The 17,058-nt window shown below is 39.8% G+C and overlaps 1 protein-coding gene across 1 annotated transcript in view; it reads left to right on the top strand.

The window, feature by feature from the left end:
* Positions 1-17,058, top strand: part of PDE8B (phosphodiesterase 8B) — a 40,711-nt gene that overhangs the window by 11,352 nt on the left and 12,301 nt on the right. Inside the window, exons 5-12 of the mRNA XM_005427279.2 lie at positions 1,015-1,103; positions 3,763-3,841; positions 4,309-4,449; positions 5,759-5,847; positions 6,262-6,322; positions 12,617-12,668; positions 15,421-15,498; positions 16,366-16,442. Coding sequence (XP_005427336.2) covers positions 1,015-1,103; positions 3,763-3,841; positions 4,309-4,449; positions 5,759-5,847; positions 6,262-6,322; positions 12,617-12,668; positions 15,421-15,498; positions 16,366-16,442 — 666 coding nt within the window. The remainder of the gene's footprint in view (positions 1-1,014; positions 1,104-3,762; positions 3,842-4,308; positions 4,450-5,758; positions 5,848-6,261; positions 6,323-12,616; positions 12,669-15,420; positions 15,499-16,365; positions 16,443-17,058) is intronic.

Here is a 17,058-nt window from a genome sequence, read left to right as displayed (position 1 = left end):
TCCTATCTGGAGTAAAAGTTTTTTTCACTGCAGTCAGATGCTTCTTACTTTATGTACTTCTGAATTCACAGTGACAGCTCAGTGAGATTGCTTGAGAAGCAAAGTTACTTCACTTTTGGAGCTTTAGCTGCAATATTTGCTTGGAAACAAAATGCCAAATATATTATTCTTTCTTTTTTTTTTAGCATGTATGTTTTATGTCTCTAAGGTTTTCCATTTCCAGTCTGAATTAAGGATAGACATTCAAAATAAAACATCAAGGCAATACTGGTTTTTTGTGAGACTGTGTTTGGGGGTTTTTTGGAGTATTTAGTGGGTTGCTAAAACCAAACAGGAAAATCCAGCAAAGGAATTCGCATTTTTATACTTGCTTTGTATTTAGATATTTGTGTAGTCTTAAAAACTAGAAACTCATTCCCGAGGGAAAGATTATTATTCACAACACAAAAGGTACAACAAAAACTTATTTATACCAGAAAAGAAAGTATGGTTGGGGTTGGAAGGGACCTCTAGAGGTCATCTTGCCCAGCCTCCCCACTCAAGTAGCACCCCTTAAAGCAAGTTTAGGACCATGCCACACAGCTTTTCAACATCTCCAGTTATGGAGATTCTGCAGCCTCTCTGGGGTAACCTGTGCCCAGGTCACCCTCACAGTAAAAAAAAGTGTTGCCTGATGTTCAGGCTCCCTGAAACTCCTTTGTTTCTGTTTGTGCCAATTGCCTTTGGTCCTATCACTGGGCATCACTGGAAAGAAGCTGGCTCTGTCTTCTTACAGTGTCCCTTCAGATATTTATATGCCATGATATGTTCTCCACTTCAGTGTTCTCCTTTCCAGGCTGAAAAGTCCCAGCTCTCTTGGCCTGTCTCACAGCAAAGGTGCTTTATCGCCCCTGTGGGCCTTTGCTGGCCTCATGCCAGCTTCCTTTAAAAAAGTTAAAGTTTTAGATGCAGAAACAAAAATAACAGTTTAAAACTAGTCCAGCCTATTTCATGTACTCTTGATTTGTCTTCCAGCAATTCATGGAGAACAGCAGCGTAACTGCTTGTTACAATGAACTGGTTCAAATAGAACATGGGGAAGTGCGATCTCAGTTCAAATTACGGTATGTAGAGGTGTGAGAAACTGCAAACATCAACCTCTTGGTCTAAACAATTGCATCATGTTACTTTCTGCTTCTTCTCAGCTAAGCATTTGTGTGCCTTGCATCTGTATGTCAACTAATACACTACTCTTTTATATTTCCTCCTTCTGTGTTTTTGTAAAGGACAAATTCAGTGCCTTATTAACTGGTACCCTGAGAAATCTTGGTCAGTGTAGGTGTGGGCTGTGAATTTATGTGATGGTAAAACTTTATAAAGTCATCCTTGATCTTGTGTGTCTGAGCTTTCATATTCAGAGGCTTGAACTGAATGCAATCTTGATTCAGCTCTGAGTTTTTATTTTCTTGCTTGGCCAAGACTTGGCAGGCCAGGAGCACAGTTTTATATGTTATTGAGAAGTTAAATGGGGCTCATTCCCACCTGCACTTTTTCCTTAGTGTGACTAATTTTGTATTTAATATAGGTGCTTTTGCATGCATGTAGATATTTTTGCAATGCAACCATATGAAACTACAGGAAAGAAATGCAGAGAAAGGGCTGTTCTCTCTGTGGCACAAATTAATTCGAGTGCATCTACAGAAAATACTATCACTTTTCTACAGATTTCAGTGTCTCTGTTTCAGAAGATGATTTTTTCTAAGATTTCTTTGCAAACTGATACCAAAGTGACTTTACATTTTGAGTGATTGCATATTCATGCACACAAACTGCAATGACAGTAGAATTCCAGGGAAAAAAATTGGATTTTGATTTACACCATTTTAATAGTTGTTTTCTAAAACTCAGCAAGAATGTCTTCCCCTTACTTCTGTCCTAATAGAGAAATGCCATTAAAAACTAATCAGAGCTGATACTGGTTATGGCATTCAGGTATAATTTTTTTTTTCATTTGTGTGGTTTAATTAGGTGGGGAAAAGAGTGCTGCACTGCACATCTGTGCTGCTAGGTGATGATCTGGGGGTCTTCTATAAAGCTTTGTAAAAGTGAAAGGGAAGAGAATGGAGAAAGTTAGTTGATAGAATTAAACTCAGGATATGTCACATGTTCAGGCACAAGAGAAATGTGATAAAAAAGTAGCACCAGCCCCAGAGAGACGTAAATGAGGTCATGTCAGTGGTCAGAAGTGTCTTTCCATTCCTAGCACAGACTCCACTTTTCCACATAGCTGGTTCTGGTTTGAGACTTGGTTGGACATCTGTGTGCTAATTAAAGGGGATATGGGCCATTTACACTTGTAATTTTGCTGGCTTGCTTGCCAGATCAAATGAAAATACTAGGGCTTGAATAGTGCAGACATATCTGTGTGTTTTCTTACAGAAAGTCTATGTAATTACATTTGTTAGCAGCTGATGTACCAGACAGGCATCTATCACTGAGACAAATTAGTTCCTTCACACAGCACAAAATCACTCTTGGGAACCAGCTTGAATTGCTAGAAAATCACATATAAAATTACACTCCAAGCTCCTTTTATTATATGAGCAGAAACACTTCTGTCATCTTCTGTACAAAATACTTTTTTCCCACAAATCTTCATCCACATGGTTGCATGTCTGTGTTTCTGCATATGTCTTTGTGTATCCTATTTTGTTTTGAGTTACTTCCACAATAAGCAGAAGTAGTAATGTCCTGTATTTCTTAATTCTCTAGTCAGTGGTACTAATTCAAACCCTACTATGCAGCCTAGAATCAAGAGGTTTCTTTTCGGTAATAACTGTTACAGGAATATTTATGCTTGGTGCATTTTAGCTCCCTGAAATGAGAGTTATATAGAAGATAATTAGTTTGTCTTCAGACCAAATCAAAGACAAGGCACTGATGTCTATCAAAGCAAGTACGACTAAGTTGTTTCTTCCAGTTCTCACTCTTCCGGGCCATGGTAGGGTCTTGGAACTACATGATCTTCATGTGCCTTCCAACCCAAATCATCCTATGATTCTATGAGATATACATTTTCCCTAGTATTAGAAGCCTATATTAATGTTAATGCCATCCTGTGTAAGTCATAATTTAAGCAATTTGAATTCTGTTCCAAGAAGATAAGGCTTTTGTTTTCCTGCATTAGTTCAAGGATAGCCCTGAAAACAATAGGCAACAAAGATTATCTGGGTCCTGAAAGATGAGGGTGTATGGAAATCAAGTCACTGTATTATTACTTGGAAGAAGGAAAATTGGTATTTTTTTTATTAGAACTTTGAGATGGGTCAAATAGTTTCCTTTAACTGTGTTGTATTACAGTTTCTTTGATAGTGCCAACCTACTTGCTGTACTAAAACTTTGTCTATATGTGCTGTCATGATTTTTGTGCTTCCAATCTTTAATGATCACAAAACTTTCTGATGTAATAGTAATGTGTTATTTTTACTGCTAATTGTTCAATCCTGCTGTTCAGAGCATGTGTGTAGATACAAACATACTCTTAAGATGCAGCAGCACCTATGAGCACATTTACAATGTAATCTGCAGTAAAAGCACGTTAACAACAGGGATGTCTGAGGCTGGATGTTCTGAAAAAGTCATAATAAAGATTGTGGCATGGTCTAGTCAAAACAACTGCTATTTTGTGGTTCATCTATCAATAAGTACAATTTAATCACATATTTATAGTGAACAAAATGTTCTAACAAAAAAACTAATGTGCTAATCATTTGCTACTTGCAGGGCTTGTAATGCAGTGTTTACGGCATTAGACCATTGTCAGGAAGCTGTAGAAATAACCAGTGAAGATCACGTCATTCAGGTAGGGGGGGAAATGTTAACTATTTTATAGAATTTGAAGAGGGACCCCAAAGAGATCTTGGTTCAGTAGTTCCTGTTCTATATCAATATTTTAGTTTTGTTGCCCATTAGAAAGTCTTGTGCAATGAACTGCTTAATTTCTGATTGCTGCACACTGATGCCTGCTGAATTTACAAGAATTTCCTTCTGTAACTTCACTGAAATTATAGTTTTTAGTAATGTTGTTTCTGGTAAAACCTGCATTAATTCTCTTTCTGTGCCTTCTGATAGATTACATATTGCCTTCTCTTACTTGAATAAAATGTTTCACCATTACATAATATTTTTATATGAGAAACACTGAATTGTAGGGATGTGTTGTTGTGGTTTTAGTATATAACTTTTCACACTTTGATACTTATATATAACTTACTAGTTTTTAAATAAGTTTTTTTTTAATATTGTCCTAATGTACCTTTGTTTTGGCAGTATGTTAATCCAGCCTTTGAACGGATGATGGGGTACTGCAAGGGAGAACTTATTGGCAAGGAGCTTACTGAACTACCTAAAAGTGATAAAAACTCTGCAGATCTTTTGGACAACATAAACACATTTATTAAAAAAGGAAAGGTAAGCAAATATGACAAACTCTTGTGAAATCACTATAGAGTTCTATTCTGATTTGGTTTTATTGCTGTAGGTTTAAGAACACTAGATGTATTCTTCACGAGTACACATATAAGACCAGAATTGTGTTTCTCAGATGTGTAAGCATAACAGCCCATGCCACAGACAAGTGATTATAGATTTCATTAGCTTTGCTTTTAGGATCTGACTGAACTGCTGATTTGCTGGCTTAAGATCAGTATCAGAATGTTTTCCGTGTTTCTGTTTTGCTTAGAGGCCATGGAGCTTGTGTTAGATGGAATGTAACAGTTTGTCCCTCAGTCAGTCTCTCAGGTGGCTGAATCATCCAACCAAAATGTGTAACTTCTGTCAAACAGCAGAGCCTTGCTGACTGCATACTTAAAGCACCAAAATGTATTGGCACCCAGTGGGGTGCCAATTGCTTTCCTAATAACTACAGTTAGAATGTCTGCAGTGCACCGTGAACTCCTGTCCTTGAGGCAATGGGCCTGGCAATATGTTCCCCTAATACATGCAACAGCCTCTTATCCCATCTCCCCTGGGTTGCAGAAATACCTGTCGCCCTTCCCTGTCTCACGTTCTGCTTCAAGACCTTTGGGGAGTTCTTGAACCTTTGAGTCATGTCCAGCAATGATCTGAGCTTTGTGAGTCACTGTCTGGAGTTGTTTGCAGGTCCACCTTGGTTCATTAGCAATACCTACAGGCCACTCCTGCTGTGCTTCTCCTCATTTATATGGGCTGCCCTGCAGCTAGCACTGTCTGCTCAAAGGTATCTTCTACTCATTCTCCAGCTTCATCCTACCTTGCTATCAGGTAGTTCCCTCCTTAAGATATTTCCTCTTTGAGGTTAGTTGGAGGACATCTTTAGATCAAGGATTTCTGACGTTTAGCTTATATATCACATGACAACTGACAAAAGCTGAATGGTGTTTGGGCTTATTTCTGCTGGTGCCAAGCGATATCCTCTGGATCTGTTGCAGCCACTGCTCCTTATGGTGACACCTAGCAAGAATGTTTGTCACCTTTTTAAGTAGATGATACCTAAAGTTCCTTGTAAAAAACACCTTCTCCCAAGAGGAACATAATTATACTCTCCTTATGTTAGTTAAAGATGCTGCTCACTCTGTCTCTCTCTGTTATACTTGAGAGTACATTAATTTTATACAATTTTTAAAAATACGACTATGAAATAAAAATAATGTAGTACATAAGGACTATGCAGTAATAAATGAATATTTGACTGCAAGCTGTGTATGCTCAGATGCTGTCTCTGTTTCATGTGTTTCTTTAGGAATGGCAAGGAGTTTACTATGCAAGAAGGAAATCAGGAGACAGTATCCAGCAGCACGTGAAGATAACACCTGTGGTCGGTCAAGGAGGGTAACTAACTTGTCCGGAACATAATTGCTTTCTGGGTTTTAGGGCCTTCTCTCTGCTTTCTGCATCTGTAAGTTTGAATGAACCTCCATGTATTGAGCAACTGGGAAACCCCGTGTTTGTGTGTGTGCTTGTATATATTCCCACCTTCGCAGTTTAGAACGGACATATTGCCAAATTCTGCTCCCAGATTTGCAGGAGAGTTCCTGGACCAACAGAAGTATCAGGTGTCCTACAACAAAAACCTCAATGTCACACTGAAGGACTGCTTGTCACCCAGTTGTCTTGCTGGTGTTGGGCTTGGTATCTTGGTTTTCCTGAGGGCTTAGAGATCTCTCCTTTAGAAAATAGTGACATATCACTTCACTTCTGTCTTTATGATGTGATGGAGTAACAAGTGATAATTTTTGTTGTTAGGAAAATAAGACACTTTGTGTCCCTCAAAAGACTGCATTGTACCAATGAAAACAACAAACAGGTATTGTATTTCTTTCATGTGATAATTTTCATAGCTTTTAGTGAACTGATATTTTTTGGCTTACAAATTTTTCCAAAAAGATGTGACCTATATTGTCGATGAGATTCTCACTGATTGTTGGAGCAAGCAAGAAAATTTCAACATTTGCATGCATTAGTCTCTGTTTGTAGGACTCCTAAGACCATCTTTCATTTTCTGGAGCATGGACATGAGTTGAGTCCCTGATACTGTGGAGCAATACAGATCACAGTTCAAAGGGAGTCCAGGGCCTGTTTTGTAGGGCTGTTCTTGCCAGTCTGATCTGCTGTACTTTCGCCAACCTGTGCTCAGTGGCCCCAAGGTTTGATAGGTGTGGTACTTACATGAAGTGCAGCCCTCATGCTGGCCCTGAGGCTTCACACACCTGCCAGAACAGGTGCTGTGGCAGGATGCAACTCAAGCCATGACCCCAGTGAACCAGCAGCAGTGGCAGAGCTGGGTCTCTGCAGTCCAGACAGAAATCCACACCAGCTGCCCCTGCAACAAACCTGGTGGTGTGGAGAGCTGTTTGCTGTCATCTTCTCCTGGCTTCATCCCTCTGATGGTGTCTGAGGCAAATGATGGTATCACATACTTTGCCCCAGAAATACTCAAGTAAGTGCCATGTTGAGTAAAGAAGGCTAGACTTTTGTGAGCAAAGGAGTGAAGCCTGTCTTTGGCATGTGGTCTCTAGGGGCGAGATAGAGAGTGGCTGGAAACATTCTAGACCAAGCATGTGCTCTGTAAATAGGATATGTTTCCATGTCATTTAGGAGAGGGGTTATGTATCTTGTTTTATTTAGAATTTTATATGCTTTTATCTGTCATGTGGGTAAAGACACTTAGGCATGAAAAGTATTTAGAAAGTCACTAGTATGTCTAGTTGCCCCTTCTTCAGTAGAACAATACTGAATATTGACACATTACTGGAAAACCACTACTTCTAAAAGAATTTCATAGGGGGTAGCATTTGACTGTTGAAACCATTCTCCTTGCACAAGTTCTTGTGGAGGTAGGTAGTAAGAAATCAAGGAGAACTCTGCATAATTCTTGGAAGAAATTTGCATGTCTATCATTGAAAAATAAGATTCATGGTATTTTAAACTGACTTAATCTTTGAACTAAAACGTGTTTTAGTATTTGCAGCAATATATCATTTACAGTCACAAGAGGTTTTAAAAAGCTCAGGCTAGAGTGCAACAGAGTTTTATAAAAACAGTGATAAAGTTGCATGTATTTTTAATTCATTGTTTAAACCTCATAACTGTTGTTTCATTTATAGCTGCTTTGATGTTGATTTGCAAGTAAGACATAATCTAATGGCTTTTTCTATATTATACACACAGCTGAAAGACTGGTACAAGGAGGTGTATATATGATATTCTCAATGCAAGATAATAAGTATTACAAACTTGTACCCATATGCAAAAAATAGCAGTAGGAATATAAGAAAAAAGTAATTTTTTTTGTATTTCTTTGCCCTGTAGATTGCACTGCTTATACCAGTAAGAATCATGCAATCATAGATTGATTTGACTGGAAAGGCACCTTAAAGATCGCCTAGTTTCAATCCCCTTGTCACAGGCAGGATCACCTTCCACTAGAATAGGTTGTTCAGAGTCTCACCCAAGATGGCCTTGAATTTCTGGGGACAGGGCATCCACAACTCCTCTGGGGAACCTGTTCCAGTGTCTCACCACCCTCAGAGTAAAGAATTTCTTCCTGGTAGCTAGTTATAACCTACTCTCTTTCAGTTTAAAACCATCGCCTCTTGTCCTATCACTATACACCCTTGTAAAATTTTCTTTTATTTTCTTGTAGGCCCCTTTAGTAATTGGAAGGTGCTAAAAGACCTCCCAGAGTCTTCTTTTCTGCAAACGGAACAACCCCAACTCTCTCATCCTTTTCACATAAGAGAGGTGCTACAGCTCTCTGGTCAGTTCTGTGGCCCCTCTCTGGATCTGCTCCTGCAGGTTCATCTCTTAAGCTGGAGGCCCCTGCAGTGGTGCTGTGGTCCCTCAAGCAGTTGTGATATCGCAAAGCTGGGTGTCATCAGCCAGCCTGCTGATGGTGCACCCGGTCCCACTGGCTGTGTCCCTGACAAAGATGTGAGTAATCCTGACGCTAGTGCAGAGCCCCAAGGAGCACCACTTGGCACTCCTCTCCACCCAGACTCCTGGCCATTGGCCACAACTCTTTGAGCCCAAGCATTCAGGCAATTCCTTACCCACTGGGTGGTCCGCCTGTCAAATCTGGGTCTCTCCACTGTAGAGTCAAGGGCGTGCAAGGAAGCATCAAGTGCTTTGCACAGGTCCACTTAGATGACATTCCCTTATCCACCCAGGGTGGGAGGCCACCACATATGTCAGGCATGATTTGCCCTTAATGAAGCTGTGCTTGTTGTCATCAATTATCTTCTTATTTTCCATATGCCTTAGCATAATTTCCAGGGGAATCTGCTCCATGGATTGCAGGGCACAGAGGTGAGACTGGCCTGTCATTCCCTGGCTTTTCTTTTTCCTTTTCTAATCTTTAAAAATGACAGTTAAGTAAATTTCCCCATTTCCAGTCACTGGAAACTTCAATGGACTACTGCTATGACTTCTCAGATCTGATAGAGAGCCGCTTAGCCACTTCCTCCACCAACTCCTTCAGGACTCACAAATGCTGATCAGGTCTGTGATCTCATGCGCCTTCAAGTTTCTTGTATGTTCCCAAACCTGATCTTCTCCTACACTGGGTGGTTTTCATTTTCCCAATCCCTGCCTTTACCTCCTGTGACTAGGGAAGTGCATGTAGCTATAGAACACTTGCCAGTGAAGACCAAGGCAAAAGAGTCAGAGAGTACCTCAGCCTTCTATGTGTCCCAGGTAACCACATCTCCTGTTTCCTTCCAGAGAGGGACCACATTTTCCCTAATCTTTCTTTAATTCACCAAGGTACCTACAGAAGCTTTTCTTGCTGTCCTTTATGTCCCTGGCCAGATTTAATTCTATCAGGCTTTAGCTTTCCTAACATGATCCCTGGCTCTTCAAACATTCTCTGTATTATTCCCAGGCTACCAGTCCTTGTTTCCACTCTCTGTAGGCGTCCTTCTTTTGTTTGAGTTTGTCAACAAGTTCTTTGTTCATCCACACAGGCCTTTTGGCATTTTTCTGACTTCTCTTTGTTGTGAAGCATCATTCCTGAACTTGGAAGAGGTGATCCTTGAATATTAACCAGGTTTCTTGGGCCCATCTTCCCTCCAGGGCCTTATTCCCTGGTACTCTACCAAGCAGGTTCCTGAAGAGGCCCAAGTCTCTTCTCCTGAGGTCCATGGTAGTGAGTTTACTGTGTGCCCTCATCAATGCCCTGAGGAGGATCTTGTACTCCTTCATGATTGCTGCAGCCCATGCTGCCCTTGAACTTCATGTGCCCCATAAGCCTCTCCTTATTAGTGAGAAAAAAGGAAATTAGGAAACAAGGACTTGTGTCCATGACAACATTCATATTCTCCTGTACCGCTGGAAAGTATCCATTCCTGTCTTTTTAATACTGGCTACTAGTAAATTAAGCACCACAGACCTGGGAAGATTTACACATTTGGTGATCCCAGGGAATATGGCCTTCAAAAGGTTCTCCACAGATACAGAGGTCTGCCACAAAGGTTAAAGACTGCAACATAACAGAAAGTATGGTCTGTGGAGATTTTAGGTCCCCTGGGGGAAAAAACAAGGTGTATTTAATGGAACTATGTAATTGTTGTTTCGCTTCTGTCACAGAAATATCTCATGCCTGTAGGAGATCCTGGACATTGCAATTTTCCTAATATCCATGCCTTAATACTTGCAGCAGTAGAATGATTCCTTAGACTAAAAAATTGGGTTCCTTTTCAAGCTACAGATAAATCTTTATGGAAGAATAAAAGGAAATCAAATTAAATATGTACTTAAGTTACAGAGCAGTAAAAGTTGTCATAGTACAAATTTTGATGTCAAATGTCTAATGTTTCACTAAATCAATATAATTTTAAACAGCTTGATCTCAGCATTCAGACAGTATATGTTGACTTCAAAACATCCTTATATCATTACACCATTATACATTTTCACCTTAAAAAAAGTATATGTGTTTTTTGCCAGTACCAACATCCTCTGTAAGGGATATCAGAGACCACTGGAACCTTCATGTATTTCCATGCCAGATTTATCACATAGAAAAACCCAGCATGTTAAATTTATGCATGGAAAAAAAAATACCTAAAAGAGCATTAAGTATTCTTACAGTGAAGATTTATGAATGAGGATTGACTTTCATGTGACTATTCCCGTGTGCTGAGCCTAGGTAATTATTAATGCTGCCATTGTCAATTTGAGACCTGGCAGGATAGAGCCCAGTGTTTTCACATTCGTAAATTTACATGAGAGGTGTTGTTTCTTTCAAGAACATATTGACCCAAGATTAACTGTGTAACTGCCCTCATAACTTACCTTACATGGCTCTTTTAGGACATGCCTGCAGAAGGGGAAGAGAAGTATTCAGAACAGAAATGTGGTTTATTTTTTTAGTAAAGCATTTGGAGGACTGTGCTTATGTTTCTGCCAGTTGTGCAGTAGACAGCGATATATCCATTGGCTTTGAGAGAAGCTCCAGGATGAGGCCAGAACAAGCAGCTCAGATGCCTTTTGTCACTGTACCATATTTGATGAGATTTCCTTAACCTTACTCTGTTTGGATGAGATTATTTCTCTGAGTTTCTACATGGTTACAAGAGAGGTGTTCAATCTTTTTTTTTTTGGATGAAGAGTCAGTTCTTACACTCCCCTGAACAAGAATTATATGGAGCATGAGCAAAGGGTTTCCCTTTCTTGTTTTTTTTTTAATTGGTTACAAAAAGCCATGCCTGAATTTGAAAGAAGAAAACTTCCATTTTCTTCTCTTCTCCTTTCACCCTCTGTCTCTCCCCCCCCACAGCAGAAAGGAAGAAACGAAAGGTGTGCAAGAATGACAGAAAAGAGAATTTGTATCATTCTTTCCCTTTCTTTCCTGAATAATCCCCATGACGACCCTGCAGCATGCACAGTCACAAAATTATACAGACCACTAAGAGAACACAAGTACAACCTTGTCATACTCTCCTTTTAACTGACAGGTTGCAACCATGGATTTCATGCTTCCATGCAATCTAGAGCTTTGCTACAGGCAGGTGATGGATTTGGTCAGAGCAACCAGTCACCATATGACAGTAATGGACTCCTAAATATTATGTGTACTGAATAATTTGTAATTACAGTGTCAAGCACTGACAATTATTCATCTGAAGTAAGAGGGTATGTGTATCTTCTCTAGTGACTGCAGTAAAAAAGTAAGCATTATTCCTAGTAAGCATTATTTCTAGTCTTTTTCTGACTCCGTTAGCTATACTTATATACATCGCACACCAATTTTGAAGAAATAACTTGAGGAACTGCTATTTCTGGTCAGTTTTCCTATCAACAGCAAAACACTTTCTTCTAACCACATAACAAAGGAAAGGGGTGAGGTGATTAGCAGGTATTAAACTGTCATGAACTGGACAGTACTTTTGTTTTTGAGAAGAATGAAAAAGCTGAGGAACATTTAATCTATGTTACTGCAGACCAAGCAATAGCTGTAAATTTTAATATATGGAAATATCCTATCTAAATTCTAAGAAAGCTTGAAATACCTACTGTTGAAGCTACCTAAAATGTTTCAGAAGAACAAAGAATTAAGATTTCATGCTTAATTATTCATTCATGAGAATGATTAAAAACTACTTGAAAATAAAGGTCTGATGAACGACAACTATCTCTACGCCTTATTTCCTGGAGAATAGTTTTTAAAATTGAGTTTTTTGAAGTCCAGTTTATCAGTTATCCATGAAAGGATGCATTCAAAATTAGCTTCAATAGTTCTAAGAAACACATTTTTAATGGACAAAAAATAATGTTGTAGGTTTTATTTTATTCTTTCAGGTTCATATGCAATTTGCACTCAAAACACTACCTAAATGAGTATCAGTTCTCTTGTAAACACAGGCATTAAAGAGGAATTCAGTACATAAAAGCACTTGTATCTGTGATTTTCTGCATGGCCTATCTGTTTGCTTTCATATGATTTCTCTACATCTAATTACACCTGAAGAAGAGTTTTTGCCAAACAATTTTTTTTAGATAGCTGAATGGAAAATGCTGAATATGTACAGTGTTGAATGCAGCCTGTTTAAAGTTTTTTGTATTCTTTTTTCTTACATATATATTTTACTTTTATCTCCAGCTCTACAAGAGTCACCATGAGGATAAGTACACAGGAGACAATTCCCAGTCAGGTTAGAATATTACCATTTACCTCTACATTCCTCTGTCCTGGGGGTTGTGTCGGGGTTCTCTGCTGGAATGAATTGTTGTCTCTTCCCCCTGTCCGGTCAGTAGTCAGAGCTGATGGCCAAGGACAGATGCCAGCTGCCTCTGATACCACACCATGAATTGGACTTGTAGTCATCAATAATTGAGTCTCCTGTGCAGACCTCTTGCTGTGCATTTGAAGTTCAGTGTTTGATCCTGTGGCTGGTGTACCTCAGCACCTCTTTGTGTTTGAAATGTGGAATGTGCTGATTTGTGCCAGCACACCTGCCACGGTGTGTCCAAGCTTAGGACCTGTCAGCAAGCCACTGGTTTGGCCCCAGCACAGGCTAAGACAGTTGTCTCTGAGGTGTCCAGGCCTGAGCAACTTAGTTCCAGGCAGCACAGAGTTGTTGCAGCATGTCTGCAACCCTTGTCTTGTGTCTTAGGTAGGTTTGCTTACTCACAGACACCACACTCCAGCCCTCCTTGAGTTTTGTAAAGAGGTTTTGACTAGAAGTGTGGAGCATGAGAGAATAATTCCTTCCTCCAATGCTATGTAGGGTTTGGAATACCCCTTTTCCCTAAAGAAGGAGGTACTTAAGGCCAATTTTAAGCTCGTGACTCTAGTGGACCCAGCCAGACTGATGTCTTATAATTATGAGTGAAAAGCTTCTCATGCCTTGTTACATTCTGGCACCTGAAGCCTTTCCTGCTATGAAAGGTGAGACAACATTGCTGTGCAATTTCAGGCAGCTTCTGGTTTTCACATGGGAGGAGGATATAACATATTAAGAGCATGGGACGTGACTGCTTGACATCCCCTGCTCTTTCAAGGAGCCTAAGAGTACATACAAACATCTGAGAGCTTTGTGATGCCAAATAGCAATGGGCAGGAGGAAGAAGAGACAATATGAAATTGGCTGTCCTCATTCCCATTGCTGCCACCAGAACTGATCCACAGTATGTTAAACCATTTGCTCCTGTATCCCTGTAACAAAAGCAGATTTTCTTATCACTGTTTCTGTCCTGCAAACAGGAAGGTGAGGAAGCCCATAAATTAAGCAGGACACTTGTTACTAACACATTTATATTAGTTTGCTAATGTTTTAAGTTTAAATTGCAGTGAAAGTAGGGAGTCTCAGAGCATGTGATGTAGGTTATCCTTCCCTGCAGTCCATGGCTGTGCTCCAAGAATTACTTTTCAGAACCATGGGCATATACCAATATGTGACGAGCATAGAAGAGTAATCCATGTGTATCATGCTATTTGCAGTGATGTGAGATTTGTAACAACCTGAATGATAAGATTCTCTGCTCACCAGGTAAAGAAAAAATTTTTACGTAGGCATTTAAATATTTACAGATGAAACCACAGTACGGCAGAGAGTATCTTTTATGCACCTGTGACTCTTTGGGTGGCACTAGGAAAGTATTTGACTTGCTAGTTGGTATTTAACACAAGGAGAGTTCTTTTGTCAGCTACAGCCACTCACAGCTATGTTTATGTGTAAATGCTTGCTCCCACTGAAGTGCCTTATGATAAAGTCATCCACATGTTAGTGAAAGAATAAATAAAATTATTTAACATGCATTACCTATGCCCTGATCTTAGGTGTCAACAGAGAAAAATGCTTTCCATTTCTCCAGTTCAGACTACAACAAAGAAGACCCAAACTGTCTGTGGTAGAAAAAGAGAATTAAGACAGAAACTATTTCAGTAATTTTTAGGATGGATGAATTTTTAATTCTGGAGACTTGTATGTTAACATTTTATTTTGCTAGAGAGGCTGCATACATCCTGTCTTGTGACATTAGAATGAAAATTCATCTTTATGTTAAGAATATCAAAATCATACTTTTGACTCTTCAAATGCTTTTATCAGCTTTGAAAGCCTGCTAGGGTCTCTGATCCTTGAGTGGCATTTTAGATACCTTGGGAATGGGTACTACCACCACTTTCCACTCTTGGAAACAGCATAGTTGCTGTTTTAAAACGTAAGGGAGAGTGCAGACTTTAATGTATTGGAGAAAAATGAAATTCTACCAGCTTTATTTTTTTTTAAACTCCTTCCTGTCATTTCATCCAGCTTTTGAATTTGACTGGATGTGATAATTTCTCTGGCTTTAGCAAACAGCCATTTCAAGAAAAAGTTTATTGCATAACTAATATTCAGAAGAACTAAATTGATTGTTTAAGAATTTTCAGCATGTTAGATTTTCCTTAAACACAGGGTACAAATATTTATTGCAAATAAAAGCAAAAGCTGTTGGAGTCTGAACTATGCTTTGGCTTTAAGAGTGTAGAGTAAGATGGGGCTCTTCTCAGTTGGCTAAAGTTTTAGGCAGTTAAACTCAGGCTTGTTCAGTGGTCAGAGTGGAGCAAAAAGAACTCACACAAGGGGTTCAGCCCACCTGCCTGAGACATCTCTCCTGAAAACCTTAGATGGTGGCAGCCTGCAGGACTGCTGCTTTTAGGGAGCTAAAGTTAGGTGAAGCAAGACTCCTGTTCCATAAGGCATCTCGACTTCCTTGCAAAAGACCCTTCCAGGTGACTTGAGACAAGTTGCTTTAAATTGATAGACAGCAAGTTCCTTGTTGTGATGTGCAGAAATTGCAGTATTTCCCCCACTTGTGTGATATTGTTAAGATCACTTAATTAAATTTCCAAAATTTTAGATGGATATTTTGTAGAGGCTTTACTTTATACATTTTTAAGCTTTTGTTTTGTACTTACAGAATCTGGTTCTTACAAGTGCAAGAACAGAAGGAAAGACTCAGTTGATGTTAAGTCAATAACATCTCAAAGTAGTGATGGTAAGAAAGCAAACTGTATGTAAAATACTGTAAATATACATGAATATATATTTATAAATAAATAAAGAACAGACTTGGCTTGGGCAATAAAACTGCAGAACAAAAGAATAACCAGATTCACAGCTGGTTAAACAGAGATTACTCCATTTTATAATAACTCCTGTAAAATTTCTTTCTGATTTGCAAAGCAGTGTCCCAGCATAAGCACCAGCATTGCTATACAATGCATGACAGTGCTGAATGCCTTCAGAGGGAGGGGGAGTGACTGTACCAAGGGACAGAAGCGGCTTATTAAAAGAGTGTGTGGTGAAGCATTAATGCCACCTCTCTTAGAAAACTGCAGCTTGTGCTCCTAAACACATATTTCAGTTTATTCATGTTTAACATGAAGGAGCCTATTGCTGCTGGTTACTTGAGAGCAGTACTTCTGACCCCATTTGTGACTGCTTACTGGGGTGGAACAATGTGGCAGAGATTTCTTTCTGCCCCTCTGTGTAGCGAGAGAAGCACTGCTTGTGGGGAGAAGGAGGGGTTTCATTAGAGCAACCGTACCACCAAGATGAGGGACACACACAGACTTAAAGGAGAAGCCATGTCTGAGAGAGATCCACTGCAGTCAAAGGGCATGAAGTGTAAGTACAACTCCATTCTGAAGTGAAGGATGGATGGAAAATCTGACAGCAAAAATGAGGGGTGGCTGCCAAGGAGGCAGACAACAGTACAAGAAATGAAACAATGAAGAACTTGCAGTGGGAGAGATACAGGAGAAATGGAACAAGAGTCTGTGTTTCATTGTGCTATGCCCCAGCCTTCTGCACTCTTCAAATGCTGTCATCTGATTCACACTCTGTGGCTCTTTAATGGCAGCTCCAAGTTTACAGACCCGACGGTACTCCTCAATGGCACGGATTCATTCTATGACAATAGAAGCTCCTATCACAAAGGTGAGTCCTGAGGACTGACTTTTCCACAAACTCCAGAGTTTCAAGTTGCACTCTTAGGGAAGTATGTAGTTTCTGGACAGACAGAGGCTTCCTGCACTTTGTATTTAACAGAGTAATATAAGTAATTTGTTTTTATTAGCACTTTCTACATCTCATCATGGCATTCCAAATGCCAGTCATAAGGAAGAATACTAAGGAGAGAAGAGTGCCCTTGCTACATGCATGGCTTCTGGCAGGACACTGCTTTGTTGGGTCATGTGTGAGTAGGAGGATGTTCTTCCAGTCTCACCTTGGCTCTCACTACCGATATTTACAAGATACCCTGCAGAAGAGGGAGCATCTGCACCATCTTCTGTCTCCCCCACTTTCTGCAGCCTTTCTTCACTCTGCCACACAAATTCTGCTGTCACAAATCAGCTGCACAGCCACTTGTAACGCACCAGGGTGCCAGGTATCTTCCACTTTTAAATAATTTTTTCCTCTCTCTCTATCTTTTCTTGCTATCATCAAGCTCTTACTTCCCAGCACCACTGTGACTGTAAGAGCAATTGGCTCCTTTCCTTTTCCTTATCCTCAATCATACCCACAGGGAGGCTTGGAGTGGCTGGGGAGCAGC

This window comes from Geospiza fortis, unplaced genomic scaffold (assembly GCF_000277835.1).
Source record: "Geospiza fortis unplaced genomic scaffold, GeoFor_1.0 scaffold201, whole genome shotgun sequence".
NCBI classification, from domain to species: domain Eukaryota; kingdom Metazoa; phylum Chordata; class Aves; order Passeriformes; family Thraupidae; genus Geospiza; species Geospiza fortis.
This window is presented reverse-complemented; position numbering and strand designations above follow the sequence as displayed.